General features: G+C 49.0%; 1 protein-coding gene across 5 annotated transcripts in view; it reads right to left on the bottom strand.

The window, feature by feature from the left end:
• The window catches only part of cblb (Cbl proto-oncogene B, E3 ubiquitin protein ligase), a 306,490-nt gene that overhangs the window by 31,857 nt on the left and 254,689 nt on the right, over positions 1 to 19,944 (bottom strand). For all 5 annotated transcript variants that reach the window (XM_072513618.1, XM_072513613.1, XM_072513617.1 and 2 more), the window contains one exon: positions 8,875 to 8,975. In XM_072513618.1, the coding sequence (XP_072369719.1) occupies positions 8,875 to 8,975 (101 nt within the window). The remainder of the gene's footprint in view (positions 1 to 8,874; positions 8,976 to 19,944) is intronic.

Raw genomic sequence — 19,944 nt, forward strand, 5'->3', positions numbered from 1 at the left:
CTTCTGGTTGCGGCGATGCACTGCTAAGCCGCACGTTTCGGCAGCTCCCGTTCTAACGGACTTTTGGGCTCTTTTCGGGAGCCCCAACGGAATTTTTTTTAGACCAAGCCCAGTGTGGGGTGACGAAGGAAGATTCCCCCCCCCCCATGTGTGTATGGAAAGGACCAGTGGTAGTGGCCAGATTGCGAAGGATCCTTTGGAGCAGCGGCAGAGAAGAGAAGGGTGAAGCAAGATGGCGGCGGATGGAGCCCAGACGGCATGGGGCCCGGACCAGCAGGAATTCCTCCGACGATGTGTGGAGAAACTAAAGAAAGAGGTGCTGGCGCCGATGTTATTGGCAATCGAGGGACTGAAGGAAACACAAAAGGTCCAGGCGATAGAGCTCCGTGGAGTGAAGGCAAAGGCAGCCGAGAAGGAGGATGAGATACAGGGCCTGGTGGTAAAAACGGAGACGCATGAGGCGCTACATAAGAAGTGCATAGAAAGGCTGGAAGCCCTGGAGAACAGCTCGAGGAGGAAGAACCTACGGATTTTAGGTCTCCCCGAAGGAGCAGAGGGAGCTGATGTTGGGGCTTATGTGAGCACGATGCTCCATACGCTAATGGGAGCTGAGGCCCCAACGGGCCCCCTGGAGGTGGAAGGAGCGTACCGGGTCCTTGTGAGAAGACCAAAGGCGGGAGAAATACCAAGGGCGATAGTGGTGCGATTCCACCGCTTCATGGACAGAGAGGCGGTCCTGAGCTGGGCCAAGAAGGTACGGAGTAGCAGGTGGGAGAATGCGGTGATACGAGTGTATCAGGACTGGAGCGCGGAGGTGGCGAGAAGGAAGGCGAGCTTTAATCGGGCCAAGGCGGTGCTTCACAGGAAGAAAATAAAATTCGGGATGCTGCAGCCGGCGCGATTGTGAGTCACGCCCAAGGCAAGCACCACTACTTCGAAACGGCAGATGAGGCATGGACCTTCATTCAAGAAGAGAAACTGGACTAGATTTGAGAGTTTGATGTTGGGGGGAAGCAACGAGGTGGTGGTACAGGAAAGTAAAGTGGGGAAAGGGGAGGTTTATTATACAGCAATGTAGGATGGGGAATTTCTCTCCCCCTGATGGGGGGACACGAAGAAATGTGGGCGCCGGTGGTAAAAGGGGACAGAGAGGGGGAGGGGGAATGAGGGAGCTGTGCCACAGGGGGCGAGGCCGATAGGAAAGCACGGGGTTTTCCCGCGCTATGGAGATTATGGCGGGAAGATAGGCGCAGGGAGGTCAAAGAGAGAACGGGGGAAGCCGGGGTCAGCTAGAGTTAGCTGACTTTCGGAAGCATTATGGGGGGGAGTAACCATGCTAGAGGGGAATCTAGCGGGGGGAGGGGGGGGGACTAACTGGGCTGCTGCTGCTGAATGCAAGGGGGAGCTGGCAAGAGAAGAGGTGGTCGCCCTGAAGGTGGCGGATCAGGTTAGGTTAAGAAAAGGATGGGTGGGACAGGTATTCCACTCAGGGTTGGACGTGAAAAACAGGGGGGTGGCGATACTGGTGGGGAAACGGGTATCGTTCGAGGCTAAGAATATAATGGTGGATAACGGGGGCAGATATGTGATGGTGAGTGGTAGATTGCAGGGAGAGGTGGTCGTGCTGGTGAATGTATATACCCCGAACTGGGATGACGCGGGATTCATAAAGCGGATGCTGGGACGTATCCCGGACCTGGAGGTGGGAAGCTTGGTAATGGGGGGGGACTTCAACACTGTGCTGGATCAAGGGCTAGACCGGTCTAGATCCAGGACCGGTAGAAGACCAGCAGCGGCCAAGGTGCTCAGGGGATTTATGGAACAAATGGGGAGAGTGGATCCGTGGAGGTTTGCCAGGCCGTTGGCTAAAGAGTTTTCCTTTTTCTCCCACGTCCACAAGGTATATTCCCAAATAGACTTCTTTGTTATGAGTAGGGCACTGATCTCGAAGGTGGCAGGGACGGAGTATTCGGCCACAGCCGTTTCAGACCATGCCCCGCATTGGGTGGATCTGGAACTAGGAGAGGAGAGGGAGCAGCGCCCACTCTGGCAACTGGATGTGGGACTATTGGCGGATGAGGGGGTCTGTGGAAGGGTGCAGGGGTGTATTGAGAGATACCTGGAGGTCAATGACGATGGTGAGGTTCAGGTGGGGGTAGTGTGGGAGGCGCTGAAGGCGGTGGTTACAGGAGAGCTGATCTCCATTACAGCCCACAAGGAGAAACAAGAGGGCAAAGAAAGGGAGAGATTAGTGAGGGAGATTTTGAGGGTGGATAAAAAATATGCGGAGGCTCCAGACGAAGGACTATATAGAGAAAGGCGAAGACTTCAGACGGAGTTTGACCTGCTGACCACAGGAAAGGCAGAGGCACAGTGGAGGAAGGCTCAGGGGATGCGATATGAGTATGGGGAAAAGGCGAGCCGGCTGCTGGCCCACCAACTTCGTAAGAGGATAGCGGCGAGAGAGATTGGGGGAGTTAGGGATGAAACGGGAACTATGGAGCAGAGAGCAGGGAAGGTAAATGAGGTGTTTAAGACCTTTTATGAGAGGCTATACAAGTCCCAACCCCCGGGGGGAAAAGAGGGAATGCTACATTTTCTGGACCAACTAAGGTTCCCGAGGGTGGAGGAGCAGGAGGTGGCAGGTCTGGGGGCGCCAATCGAGGTGGACGAGGTGACTAAGGGACTGAGGAACATGCAGGCAGGGTAGGCCCCGGGACCAGACGGGTTTCCGGTGGAATTCTACAGAAAGTATGTGGACCTGTTGGTCCCACTGCTGGCGAGAACCTTTAACGAGGCCAGGGAAGGGGGGATACTACCCCCGACAATGTCGGAGGCGACGATATCATTAATTCTGAAGCGGGATAAAGATCCGCTGCAATGCGGGTCATACAGGCCTATCTCACTCCAAAATGTAGACGCCAAATTGCTGGCAAAAGTGCTGGCGACAAGGATAGAGGATTGCGTCCCAGGGGTGGTGCATGAAGACCAGACAGGGTTTGTAAAGGGGAGACAACTGAATAACGTTCGACGGCTGCTGGGGGTGATGATGACGCCCCCACCGGAGGGGGAAGGCAGAGATAGTGGCGGCGATGGATGCAGAGAAGGCATTCGATAGGGTGGAGTGGGACTATTTGTGGGAGATGCTGAGGAGGTGTGGGTTCGGGGAGGGGTTTGTTACATGGGTCAGACTCCTATATGGGGCCCCAGTGGCAAGTGTAGTCACAAACCGGCAAAGATCGGGGTATTTTCGGTTACACAGGGTAACAAGACAGGGATGTCCCCTGTCCCCGTTACTGTTCGCGTTGGCAATTGAACCACTGGCCATAGCGTTGAGGGACTCTAAGAAATGGAGGGGGATGGTTAGAGGGGGAGAGGAGCATCGAGTGTCGCTCTACGCTGATGACTTACTGCTATACGTTGCGGACCCTGTAGAGGGTATGCCAGAGGTTATGCAGATACTGAGGGAGTTTGGAGATTTCTCGGATACAGGCTAAATATGGGGAAGAGCGAGTCTTTTGTAATACACCCCGGGGACCAGGGAAGAGGAATAGATGCTCTGCCGTTAAGGAGAGTGGAAAGGAGCTTCCGATATCTGGGGATCCAGGTAGCCAGGAACTGGGGAACTCTACACAGACTTAATCTGACGCGACTGGTGGAGCAGATGGAGGAGGACTTCAAGAGATGGGATATGTTGTCACTCTCATTGGCGGGCAGAGTGCAGGCGGTAAAAATGATGGTCCTCCCGAGGTTTCTTTTCGTGTTTCAGTGTCTCCCCATTCTGATCACAAAGGCCTTTTTCAAAAAAATAGACAGGAGCATTATGAGCTTTGTGTGGGCAGGGAAGACCCCGAGGGTGAAGGGTCATACAGGCCTATCTCACTCCAAAATGTAGACGCCGAGGGTTCCTGCAGCGCAGTAGGGATAGTGGGGGATTGGCGCTGCCGAGCCTGAACGACTACTACTGGGCCGCCAATGTGGCGATGGTTTGTAAGTGGATGAGGGAGGGAGAGGGGGCGGCGTGGAAGAGGCTGGAGATGGCGTCCTATAAAGGAACGAGCCTAAAGGCGCTGGTGACGGCGCCGCTGCCGTTCTCCCCGAAAAGGTATACCACAAACCCAGTGGTGGTGGCAACCTTGAGGATCTGGGGGCAGTGGAGGCGACACAGGGGAGTTAGGAATAACCACAAGTTTGCCATAGGAAGGATGGACGGGGGGTTCCAGTGTTGGCAACGAGTAGGAATTAGGAAACTGAGGGACCCGTTTATAGACGGGACGTTGGCAAGTCTGGGAGCGTTGGAGGAAAAATATGAGTTGCCCCCGGGGAATATCTTCAGATATATGCAAGTGAGGGAATTTCTGCTGATCCCGACACAGGGGATCCAAGATAGAGTGATTTCCGGGGTATTGGTCAGGGAGGGCAAAGTGTCCGAAATATATCAGGAGATGAAAGACGAGGGGGAGGCGATGATAGAGGAGCTGAAGGGAAAATGGGAAGAAGAGCTGGGGGAGGAGATTGAGGTGGGGCTATGGGCTGATGCCCTAAACAGGGTAAATTCCTCGTCTTCGTGTGCCAGGCTTAGCCTGATTCAATTTAAGGTTTTACACAGAGCACATATGACGGGAGCAAGACTGAGCAGGTTCTTCGGAATGGAGGACAGGTGTGGGAGATGCTCGGGAAGCCCGGCGAACCACACACACATGTTCTGGTCGAGTCCGGCATTGGATGAGTACTGGGGGGGCGTGGCAAGGGTGATTTCAAAGGTGGTGAAGGTCCAGGTCAAGCCAGGCTGGGGGTTAGCTATATTTGGGGTAGCGGAAGAGCCGGGAGTGCAGGAGGCGAAAGAGGCCGATATTCTGGCCTTTGCGTCCCGAGTAGCCCGGCGTAGGATCTTACTCATGTGGAAGGAAGCAAAAACCCCCGGCGTTGAGGCCTGGATAAACGACATGGCAGGGTTCATAAAGCTGGAACGAATAAAATCTGCGTTGAGAGGATCGGCTCAGGGGTTCTCCAGGCGGTGGCAACCGTTCCTTGACTATCTCGCGGAACGTTGAGGGAAAATAGATCTTCAGCAGCAGCAGCCCGGGGGGGGGGGGGGGGGGCACTATTTTTTGTTATTTTGTTAGTTCACTATATTATTTAAATAATGTTATTCATTAGTTATTGTATTATTTTTATGTTGATTTGTAAAAACGGAAAAAATTTTGTTTGAAAAATTTAATAAAATATATATTTTTTAAAAACAATAGTTCTAGTGTGTAGCAGACTATAAATCAGAAATTAAAGGCACGGGTTATCATGGAGAACCTTTAATCTTCATACAGACTGGGCAAGCTAAATTTTCAGTGTGGAAGATGAGTCTATGGATCACATGCAAGATAGTTTCTAGATTAGTATGTAAAGGAATCAAATAAGGAACAGGCTATTTCAGACTTGGTATTGTGCAATGAGAAAGAGTTAATTAATAACATTGCAGTAAAGGGGTCTTCTCTAATCCCCACGACAGAATGACCATAATAGGATTTAATTTTTAAAATGATTCAATTCACTCCAAAAGCAGGGTCTTAAATCTAAACAATGCAAACCATAGGCTTGAGGAACTAGTTGACAAAGTAGATTGGCAAACTACATTAAAAATCTAACAGCAGACAAACAATGGTTGGCATTTATAGAATTAATACACAATTTGCAATAAACATGCATTAATTTAAGGCACAAAAACCCCAAACGAAATGGTCTAACTATGGTTAACAAAAGGAATCAAGATAATATTAGGTCAAAGGAAGAGGTTTATAATGTTACCAAAAAGAGCAGTAGTAGAATGCAGCAAATGAGGGCCAACAAATTGATAAGGGGAATAATGAAAATGACAGCAGATTACCAAGAGGCATTTTATATTATCCCAATCCTATGAGCTTTAATTTTGTGCAATAACCTCTTGTGTCACCTTATTGAATGTTTTTTTTTAAATCTAAATACACTACAGCCACTGATTTCCCTTTATCCATCTTATTAGTTACATCCTCAAAAAATTCTAAAGATTTGTCAAACATGATTTCCCTTTCACAAATTCATGTTGATTCCTCTTGATCATATCATGATTTTCTCAGTATCTTTTTAGCACATTCTTAACAGTAGATTCTATAATTTCGCTTATCACTGATGTTAGTGTAACTGGTCTACTGTCCCTCGTTTTCTCTTTTCCTCCATTCTTAAATATGGTGGGGTTACGTTTGCTATCTTCCGAACCTTAGGACCCATGCATGGTCCTGCGAGTCAGTTCGTGGTTTTTCCATGCCCACCTTGCTCATCAGCCTAACCTTTCTAATGCGGGTGTTGAGTTCTTTGTGAGGAGAGCAAGAATGAGGAGCTTAAGGAAATCAGAGTAAGTAAAGAAATAGTACTGTAGTAGAGAAATAGTAGTGAAATTAATGGGACTAAGCGGTGACAACTCCCCTAGGCCTGACAACATGCATCCTAGAGATTTAAGTCAGCAGCTACATAAACAGTGGATGCATTGGTTTTGATCTTCCAGGATTCCTTAGGTTCTAGAACAGGATCAAGGTTTGGAGGATCGGAAACATAACTCCACTATATTTAAGATCAGAGGAACAGAGAAAAAGTGGGACAATAGACCAATTACACCAACATCACCGGAGGGCGAAATGATAACATCACCGGAGGGCGAAATGATACAATCATTTGTTCGGAATGTGGTAAAAAGACACCTAAGAAAATCATGATATGACTAAGCAAAACAGCATGAATTTAAGGGAAATCATGTTCGACAAATCTTTTAGAATTTTCTTGAGTTATGTAACTAATAGGACAGCTAAAGGGGAATCAGTGGATATGGCGCTTTTGGGTATTCAAAATGAATTTGATAAAATGCCACACAAGAGGTTCTTACACAAAATTAGAACTCATGGGATTGGGAGTAATATATAATGGATTGAAGATTGGTTAATGGACAGAAAACAGTCAGAGGAAACAGAACATTTTCTGGTTTTCAGTGTACCGCAAAGAACAGTAATTAGGCCTCAGCTATTTACAATTGAACACAAAATGCAAAGGGTCTGCAGAATGACAGACAGGTTGAGTGAATGGGCAGGACACAACAGATTAAATACAGTGTAGTGAAGTATGAAGAAGTGAAGTTTGGGGGAAAAAATTAAAATAAAATATTTTTTAAATGGAAGAAGACTGGAAAATGTTTTTGGGACCTGGGTGTTCTTGTGTATGAATTACAGAAAATTACATGCAGGTACAGCAAGAAATTAGGAAGGAAAATGGTCTGTTACCTTTATTACAAAAGGACTGGAGTTATAGGAGTAAAGACATCTTACTAGCATTATTGAGGACCACAACTGAAGTGGTGCAATTTGTTTTGGTCACCCAACCAAAGTAAAGACCTATTTATCCGAATGGGGATGTACAACAAATATTCCAGATTCCAGAGGTGAGGAGGAGAGATTGAATAGTACAGGCATAAATACCCAAGAATCTCGAACAATTAGACGATCTAACTTGAAACAAAATTTAGGGTAAATGCTGAGAAAATGGTTTCCCTGTCTGGGGCATCTAGAATATGGGGTCACGGTCTCAGAATAAGGAGTCATCCACTTAGGACTAAAATGAGGAGAAGCGTCTTCACTCAAAGGGGTTGTGAACCTTAGGTACTTTCTAACATACAGAATTGTAGGCGTTGAGTCATTGAATACAATATATTCAAGACATTGGTACGTGTTTGAGTACTATAGGAAATGCATAAGGTGTGTGAAAGAAACAGACCATGCCAGTTATTGTGCCCCACATGAGCCTCCTCCTGCCTTTCCTTATCAAAATCTATCATCATGACCTTCTATTCTCTTCATATGGAGTACTGCAGGAAGGTGGAGTTAATCTTATGATTCAATAAAATCTTCAGGATCATATTGAATGGCGCAGCAGGTTTAAAGGGCCAATTAGAGTACTCCGTTTCTATTTCTTATGTATAAGACGTAATTAGGGTGGTCTGAGAATACTAATTATTCTGTGGTGATGCCTTGCTGTTTTTCCAACAACAGGTTATGGGCTTAATAGATTAGTCAGAATTTTAAATTTCCCTGTAATTCTTGCCATGTAGAAATGTGACTTTTTAATCCCCAGGGGAAATACAGGCCTAAGAGTCACATCTGCACAGCTGAATGCGGAAGTTTATTTATATTTGCTGTGAAATACATTTTCAAAATAGATTGGCTAATGTAGTCCAATTTAAAATTATTTATTTACTGGAATGTGGGTGGGACAAAGGATAAATCTACAATTTAATTATTATATGAAAGGACTTTTTTTTTTTTCACCCCTCTTTGAAGGAGTAATTCATGCTGAATCATGCATCCACATGAACTATTTGCCTCATAGCATCTCATCAAACTAACCACTCTTGTAGGTGCAAGCCTGAAGATTGGCGAACTGATCAAAACGAGTAGCCATTCCCAAACCTCATTCTAATAACACCCAAAATGACTTTCCAGCAAATATCACTGAGTAATAATCAGAGATCACACCTGATCTTTGATCTTCTTGGACATGGATACTAATAATCATGCCCTCATTACTGATTCAATCACTCTAGGTAAGTAATTGAACGGGCCATCTTTTTGGTTAGCAGAAATCAGTACCACATCACCAGAATAATACCATGGACTATTGGGATTAAATAAATATTAATAACCCAAGCAAAAGAACATGCTCCAAGTTTCTTCACACTTTACATTTGCAACAACTACCATGATTTAAGATTACTCTGCTATGAAAAAGCCAACAAAACTCTGTTGGCATACATGTTGGTGCAACATTGTTTTTTTTTAACCAAAATTAACAGTAATTTACTTTGTGTTGTTGGGAAATGCTACAATTGTTGGTGGCGGTGGAGATTGCCGTGGTGGAGGAACATCATATTCATCAGTCCGCAGAAGTCCATTGCTGATTGTCTATTAAAAAAAGGGGAACAAACTGTTCATTTCCAAAAACCTACTGCATCGGCCATTGACAGAGCTTTAAAGCAAGCAATTCATATATTGTTCATAATTATACAGTCATGTAGCAGTAAACAGTGCATTTATAAGACTTTACTACTAATATTTATTGGTTTTCATTAATGAATGACCTTGAATGAAAACTCTAATCAAAAAGGATGACTAAGATCAATGTTCATATTGAATACAATTATCTAATAGCATCTAAGTAACATAGTAGAGCCACTATTTTTAGTTTTTTTCTTTCCTGTTGTACTCAACTCTGGTTAAGCAATTTGACTGCAGTATGAAGATACAATTCTGTCCAAGCATATATGTAATAACAAGACAAATAACAAGACTTCTAAACGTTGACTGCTGAATGCACATTACTCTAATGAAATCAAGGCATGGGGATAAGGCACGGGCTGGTTTAGCTCACTGGGCTAAAGAGCTGGCTTTTAAAGCAGACCAAGGCAGGCCAGCAGCACGGTTCGATTCCCGTACCAGCCTCCCCGAACAGGCGCCGGAATGTGGCGACTAGGGGCTTTTCACAGTAACTTCATTGAAGCCTACTCGTGACAATAAGCGATTTTCAGTTCATTTCAACATACCAACACTCTTGTTCAAAAAAAGTGTAACTATAAGCACAGCAACTACATGCCAGACAGTTTGACTTCAGTGGTGGAGATACTTCCAAAAACAATAATTCGGGACAAAGTTCATAGTGACACGGACAAATGCGGATTTGGGAAGCCATCATGGATTTCTGAAGGGAAAATCATGTTTAAACAACTTGGAGAAGGGAAAATCATGTTTTTTGAAGAAGTAACTGAGGGTGAAGTGGACTTCCAAAAGGCATTTGATACAGAGCCACAAAACAGACGTGTGAGCAAGGTTGCAGCTCATGGAATAAAAGTGACAGTGGCAACATGGATAGGCAATTGGTGAGCGACAGGAAACAGAGTAGTGGTCAATGGATGTTTCCGTCCTGGAAGTGGAGTTCCTCAGGGGTCAGACCCTTGTTTTTCCTGATATTTATTAATGACCCAGACCTTGGTGCACAAGGCACAATTTCAAGATTTGTGGACGATACAAAAAACTTAGGATCATTGTGGACTTGGAGAAGGATAGTGTAGAACTTCAAAAGTATACAGACAGGTTGGGGGATGGGCAGATTAGTGGCCGGTGAAATCCAATGCAAAGAAATGTGAAGTGATTCATTTTGGTTGGAAGAATAAGAGACAAAATATAAAATAAAGGGAACAACTCTTAAAGGAGAAGCAGGAGTGACCTAGGTATATCTATGCATAAATTACTGAAGGTGTCAGGACAGGTTTGGAGCAGTTATTAAAGCAAACAGTATCCTGAGCTTTATTAATAGGGCTACAGAGTAGAAGAGGAAGTTTGGTTTCAGCTAGACTATTGTCTCTAGTTCTGAGCGCTGCGCTTTAAGACGGATGTGATGGCATTTGAGAGGATGCAGAAAAGATCTACAAGAATGGTTTCAGGGATGAGGAACTTCAGTTATGAGGATAAATTGGAGATGTTAAGATTGGTTTATTTGGAAAAAAGAAAATTGAGTGATTTAATAGAGATATTCAGAATCATGAGGGGTCCAGACAGAGTAGATAGGAAGAAACTATCCCCACTTGTGAAAGGGTTGATAATAAGATGGCACCGATTTAAAGTAAATAGGAAACAAAGCAAAAGTGATAGGAGAAACATTTTTACATATTGAGTGGTTAGGATTTGGAATGCACAGGTCGAGTGTGAGATGGAGGCAGGTTCAAGTGACGCATTCAAAATGGAATTAGACTATTATCTGAAATGGAGGAATGTGCCGGGTTATGGAGGTGAAGTCAGGGCAATGGTGAATTGCTCATTCGGGGAACTGGTGCAGACATGATGGACCAAATGGCCTCCTTCTGCGCTGTAACAATTCTGTGGTTAAGTGAACAGGAAGGGTATGGTTCCAGAGACAAAGGATCCTCATTCCACACCAGTGTTATCTACCAAAGTAAAATCCAGACCATACATCACAGCTTCACTGAAGTCAGAAACATGCCGATTAGGTCACCATTGTTAATCTGTTACGGAGGTGCAGTAGTGGTTCATCACCAGCTGCATTGTGAGTAAGCTGCAAATGCATATTTCACTTCTCCAAAAGTTCATGGCATTTCGGATTAAAATTCTTGCAAAAAGGTTTCACACATCAAATCACATCACACTTAAATGTTTGTTTTGCAAGAAAATGTAACCACTCAGGTGTGAGGCAACCTCAATAAAAGGTACCAATCTGGCAGCAACAACCACAAAACAAACCAATTCCAATGCTTACACTTATTTTTCCATTTGATAAATGATTTCTGAGCCACAATACTATATAAATAAATTTAAACCAGAAATATCTCAAGATGCCCATCTCCCTTTTCATTGGGAAAGGGGCTCAAGTTCTCGGCCCCTTGAGCCTGGTGAACATTCAATAAGATCATGGCTGATCTGATTGTAACTCAACATTCCCACCTACCGACTTCCGGGTGCGGCTACGCAGAGCTAGGTCGCATATTCGGCAGCTCCTGCTTGGAACGGACTTTTGGGCTCTTTTGCAGGGCCCCCACGGCATTTGTTTGACATTTCCCGGTGTGGGAAGAAGGCTGCAATATTCCCCCGACAGTGTCCCCCAGGAAGGGTATGTCTCTGGGTTGCCAGACACGGCAAAAACAGTAAAAGATTTGGCTGCAACTGCAGGATAAACAGGGCCTCTTCCAGCATGCAGGCGGGGGAAGGGCAAGCTTAAAGCTGCAAGCTGACCTGAGGGCCTGTATCAAAGGTGAATTCTAGCAGCAGAGGGAACAACTGTGAAAAGACCTCATCAAGGCCACTGAAGGGACTTCCGGTTGCGGTGATGCCGAGCTAGCCGCACGCTTCGGCGGCTCCAGCTCCGACGGAACTTCGGGCTCTTTTAAGAGCCCCAACGGGAAATTTTCGACGACGCAACCCGGTGTGGGGTGTATGAGAAGGGAGTCCCCCCCAAACGAAGGAGGAAAAAACCGGCGGCGGCGGCTGCAGCGCGAGGAATCGTCGACCAAAGGGTCAGAAAGAGAGAAGTACAAGATGGCGGCGGAGAAAGCGCAGGCGACATGGGGGCCTGAGCAGGATGAAATTGTGAGACGGTGCGTGGAGCTGCTGAAGAGGGAGGTGCTGACCCCGTTGCTACAGGCAATTGAGGGGCTCAAGGAGACATTAAAGACCCAGGAGACAGAGCTCCGCGTGGTGGAGCAGAAGGTGACAGATATTGAGGACGAGATCCTGGGCCTGGCGGTTAAGACACAGACGCACGTGGCACTTCATAAAAAGTGTACTGAAAGGATTGAAGCCCTAGAAAATGGAGCGCGAAGGAAGAACCTTCGGATACTGGGTCTCCCTGAGGGTGTGGAAGGAGTGGACTGTGGAGTGTACGCAAGTACGATGCTGAGCTCACTGATGGGTGCTGAGGCCCCTACGGGCCCCTTGGAGGTGGAGTGGGCAAATCGGATTCCGACGAGAAGACCAAAAGCGGGAGAACCACCCAGGGCGATAATCGTGCGATTTTACCGCCTTAAGGATAGAGAAGAGGTCCTGAGATGGGCTAAAAAGGTGCGGAGTAGCAGATGGGAGAATGCAGTGGTACGGGTATACCAGGATTGGAGTGCGGAGGTGGCGAGAAGGAGGGCGAGCTTCAACCGAGCCAAAGAGGTGTTGCATAAAAGGAAGGTGAAGTTCGGGATGCTGCAGCCGGCAAGACTATGGGTCACGTATCAGGAGAGACACCATTATTTCGAGACGGCGGAGGAAGCATGGACCTTCATCAAAGAAGAGAAATTGGATCGGAACTGACGGACTGATGCTGCAGGAAATGTTATTGTTAATGTTATGGTTGAAGTTAATTGAGAAGTAAATTGGGAAGGGGGGAGACATTGGGGAAATGTGGGCGCCGGTGAGGGGGGAAAGACGGGACATAGTTGGAGAATGGGGAAGGGGAGGGGGAGGGGAAAGGGAGCTGCGCCATAAGAGGCGGGTCAGGTAAAGGGATGTTCCCGCGCCAGAAAGAATAAGGCGGGAAGACAGGCGCAAGGGAGTTCCCCACACGGGGGGGGTCGAGGAGTGAGCAGGAGTAGCCGGGGTCAGTTGAAGTCAGCTGACTTACGGAAGTAATATGGGGGGAGCAATCATGCTAGAAAGAGATCTAGCGGGGAGGGGGGAGGGAGGGGGAGGGGGGGGACAACTGGGTTGCTGCTGCAGAAATCCAAAAGGAAATGGCTAAAGAGTGGGTGGACGGGGATGGTGTGCGACGCTGGGGGAGCGAGCGGGAGCGCGGAGGCGGGATATGGGACTGGCCTAGAGAAGGTAATGGCTAGTCGACACGGGAGGGGGGCAGGTAGCCCCCTAGTGAGGCTGATCACGTGGAACGTGAGAGGCCAGAACGGACCGATAAAAAGGGCCCGAGTGCTCACGCATTTGAAAGGACTAAGGGCAGACGTGGTTATGCTCCAAGAGACGCACCTAAAGGTGGCGGACCAAGTTAGGCTAAGGAAAGGATGGGTGGGACAGGTGTTCCACTCAGGAGTGGACGCAAAGAATAGAGGGGTGGCCATTTTGGTAGGGAAACGGGTAGCATTTGAAGCAAAGAACATCGTAGCAGATAGCGGAGGTAGATATGTAATGGTGAGTGGCAGGCTGGAGGGAATGGAGGTCGTGTTGGTTAATGTGTATGCCCCAAACTGGGACGATGCGGGATTTATGAGACGGATGCTGGGGCGTATACCGGACCTGGAGGTAGGAAACTTGATTTTAGGAGGGGACTTTAATACGGTGCTGGACCCGGGGCTAGATAGATCCAGCTCAAGGACCGGAAGAAGGCCGGCAGCGGCCAAGGTACTTAAGGGGTTTATGGACCAAATGAGGGGAGTGGATCCATGGCGATTTCTTAGACCTAGGGCTAGGGAGTTTTCCTTCTTCTCCCATGTCCATAAAGTGTACTCCCGGATAGATTTTTTTGTTTTGGGAAGGTCGTTGATCTCTAGGGTGGGAGAAGCTTGAGTACTCAGCCATAGCGGTTTCGGATCATGCCCCACATTGGGTGGACCTGGAATTAGGAGAGGAAAGGGAGCAGAGAACACTCTGGCGATTAGATGTGGGACTGATGGCGGATGAGGGAGTGTGTGCAAGAGTGCGGGGGTGTATTGAGAGACACCTGGAGGTCAATGACGACGGCGAGGTCCCTGTGGGAGTGGTATGGGAAGCACTAAAAGCGGTGGTCAGCGGAAAGCTGATCTCCATTGGGGCCCACAAAAGGAAAACAGAGGCCAAGGAAAGGGAAAGATTACTGGGGGAGATTTTAAGGGTGGATAGGGAATTTGCAGAGACCCCGGAGGAGGAATTGTACAGGGAGAGGAGACGACTCCAGACGGAATTTGACCTTCTGACCACCAGAAAGGCGGAGGTACTGTGGAGGAAGGCACAGGGGAGGAGGTATGAATATGGGGAAAAGGTTAGTCGCCTGTTGGCTCATCAATTGCGAAAGAGGGCAGCAGCGAGGGAGATAGGAGGAATTAGAGACGAAAGGGGAGACACAGTGCGAAGGGCAGGAAAGATAAATGAGGTGTTCAAGACCTTCTATGAGGAACTGTATAGGTCTCAACCCCCAGAGGGAGAGGACGGGATGCGGCAGTTCCTGGACCAATTGAGGTTCCCGAAAGTGGAGGAGCGGGGGGTGGTAGGCCTGGGGGCACCGATTGGGGTGGACGAGGTTATTAAGGGACTGGGAAGCATGCAAGCAGGGAAGGCCCCAGGACCAGACGGGTTCCCGGTGGAGTATTACAGAAAATATGTGGACTTGTTGGCCCCGTCGATGGTGAGGACGTTCAATGAGGCCAGGAAAGGGGGGACTCTACCCCCGACGATGTCGGAGGCGACGATATCGTTAATTTTGAAGAGGGATAAAGATCCGTTGCAGTGCGGGTCCTTATAGACCCATTTCATTATTGAACGTGGACGCCAAATTGTTGGCAAAGGTACTGGCATCGAGGATAGAGGACTGTGTCCCGGGGGTGGTGCACGAAGACCAGACAGGGTTCGTAAAAGGGAGACAACTGAATGTTAACGTGCGACGACTATTAGGGGTGATAATGATGCCCCCAGTGGAGGGGGAGGCAGAGATAGTGGCGGCAATGGACGCAGAGAAGGCATTTGATAGGGTGGAGTGGGAGTATTTATGGGAAGTGTTAAGGAGGTCTGGGTTTGGGAACGGGTTTATTAGCTGGGTTAGACTTCTTTATGGGGCTCCAACGGCAAGCGTAGTTACAGGTCGACATAGATCGGAGTATTTACGACTATATAGGGGAACAAGACAGGGATGCCCGCTGTCTCCATTGTTGTTCGCGTTGGCAATTGAACCTCTGGCCATGGCGTTGAGACACTCCAGGAAATGGAGAGGGGTGATTAGAGGGGGAGAAGAACACCGAGTCTCGTTATACGCGGATGACCTATTGTTATACGTGTCGGACCCAGCGGGGGGGGATGATAGATGTTATGCGAATTTTGAGGGGGTTCGGGGATTTCTCGGGGTATAGGCTAAACATGGGGAAGAGTGAATTATTTGTGATACATCCAGGGGACCAGAGTAGAGAGATAGAAGGCTTGCCTCTAAGGAAAGTGGAAAGAAACTTCCGATACCTGGGGATTCAGATCGCTAGGAGCTGGGGAACCTTGCACAGACTTAATCTGACACGGTTGGTAGAACAAATGGAGGAGGACTTCAAGAGGTGGGACATGCAGACTCTATCGCTGGCGGGCAGGGTGCAAGCAATTAAGATGATGGTCCTCCCGAGGTTCTTATTTGTATTTCAATGTCTCCCTATACTAATCACCAAGACCTTTTTTAATAAAATAGACAGGAGCATCACGAGCTTCGTGTGGGCAGGGAAAGTTCCGAGAGTAAGGAGGGGGTTCCTTCAGCGTAGTAGGGACAGAGGAGGATTGGCACTACCGAACTTGGGCGATTACTATTGGGCCGCCAATGTGGCAATGATACGTAAATGGATGATGGAGGGCGAGGGAGCGGCGTGGAAAGACTGGAGAGAAAGTCCTGTAAAGGGACGAGTTTAGAGGCGCTGGTGACGGCGCCGCTACCGATCTCACCTAAAAAGTTTACCACGAACCCGGTGGTGGTGGCAACATTGAATATCTGGGGACAGTGGAGGCGACAGAGAGGGGTGCGGGGAGCCCTGGTGGGGTCCCCAATCAGGAACAACCATAGGTTCGCCCCAGGAAGAATGGATGGAGGATTTCAGAGCTGGTACCAGTTGGGAATTAGGAGGGTGGGAGATTTATTTATAGATGGGACTTTTGCGAGCTTGGGAGCATTGGAGGAAAAGTATAAGTTGCACCGGGGAAATTTCTTGAGATATATGCAGGTGAGGGCGTTTACTAGACAACAGGTGAGGGAATTTCCGTTGCTCCCGACACAGGGGATACAGGACAGGGTGCTTTCAGGGGTGTGGGTCGGAGAGGGCAAGGTGTCAGAGATTTACCGAGAGATGAGGGAAGAGGGGGAGGAGTCGGTGGGCGAACTAAAAGGAAAGTGGGAAGAACTAGGGGAGGAGATAGAGGAGGGTATGTGGGCTGATGCCCTAAGCAGGGTAAATTCCTCTTCCTCATGCGCCAGGCTTAGCCTGATTCAATTTAAGGTGCTACATAGAGCACACATAACGGGAGCAAGATTGAGCAGGTTCTTTGGAGTGGAGGACAAATGTGGGAGGTGTGGCGGGAGCCCGGCAAACCACGCACATATGTTTTGGGCGTGCCCGGCACTGGAAGGGTATTGGAAGGGAGTGACGGGAGTGATTTCGCAGGTGGTGAAGGCCCGGGTCAAACCAGGCTGGGGGTTAGCTCTATTTGGAGTTGCGGAAGAGCCGGGAGTGCAGGAGGCGAAAGAGGCCGACGTTGTGGCCTTTGCATCCCTAGTAGCCCGGCGCAGGATCCTACTCATGTGAAAGGAGGCGAAACCCTCCGGACTGGAGGCCTGGGTAAATGATATGGCGGGTTCATTAAACTGGAGCAGACAAAGTTTGCCCTGAGAGGATCGGCTCAAGGGTTCACCAGGCGGTGGCAGCCATTTCTCAACTACCTAGGGGAACGTTAGAGGGAAGACAGATGACCAGCAGCAGCAACCCAGGGGAAAGGGGGGGGGGGAGAGGGGGGTTTAGTTTAGTTCAGATCAAAGATAAAGGGGTTTTGTTACTTGTGTATTGTTAAAAGTTTCTGTATTGTTATTGTTGCGTTTGCTTTGTAAGAGGGGAAAAATTGTTGTTTGGGAAAAAAATTTCAATAAAACATATTTTAAAAAAAAACATTCCCACCTACCACGGGTAACCTCTCTCTCCATCCCCCCCCACCCCTGTTGGTAATCAAGAATTTTGTTGCACAAATGCTGCACATATAGGGCTAGGGGTTCTGCACTGGAGACATCAAACATGTCACCCGCTGAGCTCTTCTCACCTTTTGATTAGCTGTGGTGGCCCAAATGCAGATGGCACAGTGGACTGCTAGAATGAAGATATCATGGTCTGAAGAGGAGTCATATTCAACTCCAACTTTGTTTCTCTCTCCACAGATGCTGCCAGACCTGCTGAATTTTTCCCAGCATTTTCTGTTTTTATTTCAGATCTCCAGAATCCACAGTATTTTGTGTTTATCACAACTACTGCCGGGATGTTGGATATCGACTTGCATGATGTGTTGCCTATGGTCACACAACAGCTGGGCACAGAGAGTGGGATTCGCTTTGATGTTGTGGTATAGTTACAATAAGAACAGCTTGTATTTATAGACAGTCTTTAACTGTCAATAGCAGCTGACGCTAGAAGCTTTTCATTTTAAATCTGAGATAGATACATTTTTGTGAAGATATTAAGGGATATGGGCCCAAGGCAGGTATATGGAGTTAGGCCACAGGTCAGCCACAATCTCATTAAATGGCAGGACAGACTCAAGGGGTTGAATAGCCTACTCCTGTTCCTATGGGTTCTACTTTTTACCCCAGTTTCCACCATGTATCTGAGCCCTCTATGAATAAATCTGTTAAACTAAGTAGCAGATGCACCTAAATTACACTTGGATTACTCCCAAAATGTAAAAATATCAGTATGAATGGAGTCCAACTTCTGGATTGAAGTTTAAATGTGTTCTACTTGAGGCTGCTACTCCACACAAAGGTCAAGGTTTGGAAATAGTGATGTACATGCTTGGTGACAAGCCACAGTTCTAGTCAATCACAGAAAATTCTAACATTTTAAAGGCACATCCTGAGTGATGATTAGTTATTTTCTCTCAAATATTAATTTCTGATTGGACATCAGGGGCGAAATTCTCCATTATCGGCGGAAAGTCCGCCGATCGGCGCAAAAAACGGCGCAAATCCCACTTGCGTCACGTCATAAAAATGGGCCGATAGTCTGCGGCCCGAAATGGGCTAGCAGCGACGTAACGGGATCCGCGCTTGCGCAGTGGTTCACGCCGTGCAGCGTCATACGCGCTGCACGGCGTGACGGCTCATAAGGCCGCGCAGCTCCCCCCCACCCGACCGGAACAGCCGACCGCAACACCCGACTTGATGGCTGGCCGTCGCTCAGCCCCGAGGTTCGAGTCACGCGATGTGGAGGCGCTCCTGGACGCGGTGGAGCAGAGGAGGGACGCCCTGTATCCCGGGCACGGCCGCAGAGTTGCCCCACGCCACAGCCGGCGTCTGTGGAGGGAGGTGGCAGAGGCCGTCACCGCTGTGGCCCTAACACCACGGACAGGCACCCAGTGCCACAAGGTGAACGACCTCGTCAGAGCAGGCAGGGTGAGCCTCCCCATATCCCCCAAATCCCCCCCCTCCCCCATATCCCGCCCTCCCCCATATCCCGCCCTCCCCCATATCCCGCCCCTCCCCCATATCCCCCCTCCCCCATATCCCCCCCTCCCCCATATCCCCCCCCTCCCCCATATCCCCCCCCTCCCCCATATCCCCCCCCTCCCCCATATCCCCCATATTCCCCCTCCCCCATATCCCCCATATTCCCCCTCCCCCATATCCCCCCCTCCCCCATATCCCCAAGTGAATCCAGCCCTAACCTTAACCTCTGCAATGCACGCGCAACCGATGGCGTGCATTCATATACCTGCCTAACACTGTTGCCTTTTACCCCTGCCACCCCCCCCCCCCCCCAGGAGAAGCGCGCACACAACAATAGGGAGCATGTGAGGACTGGAGGAGGGCCCGCTGATGAGAGGCCACTGACCGTACACGAGGAAAGGGCCCTGGAACTGGCTGGCGGACCTGAGGACCGGGAGGTTGCTGATGCAGAGGTCGGGGCCCCACGAGCAAGTGAGCCACCAACAGCCCGTCCCCATATCCCCCCTCCCCTATATCCCCCTCCCCCGTATCACCTGATCACTGCCTGATGTCTAACCATGCATGCTTCATTGTGTATCGCAGGACCAAACGTCCAGGCACCCATCCCCGCAGATGCAGACCGCCCGCAGGATGCCCCTCGGAGACCACAGGAGACGGAGAGACCCACACCCTCCAGCATGCGACGCCCGCAGGATGCCCCTCGGAGACCACGGGAGACGGAGAGACCCGGACCCTCCAGCATGCGACGCCCGCAGGATGCCCCTCGGAGACCACAGGAGACGGAGAGACCCGCACCCTCCAGCATGCGACGCCCGCAGGATGCCCCTCGGAGACCACGGGAGACGGAGAGACCCGGACCCTCCAGCATGCGACGCCCGCAGGATGCCCCTCGGAGACCACGGGAGACGGAGAGACCCGGACCCTCCAGCATGCGACGCCCGCAGGATGCCCCTCGCACACCACGGGAGACGGAGAGACCTGGAGCAACAGGGAGACGACACCCCC

Source organism: Scyliorhinus torazame, chromosome 8 (genome assembly GCF_047496885.1).
Source record: "Scyliorhinus torazame isolate Kashiwa2021f chromosome 8, sScyTor2.1, whole genome shotgun sequence".
NCBI lineage: Eukaryota > Metazoa > Chordata > Chondrichthyes > Carcharhiniformes > Scyliorhinidae > Scyliorhinus > Scyliorhinus torazame.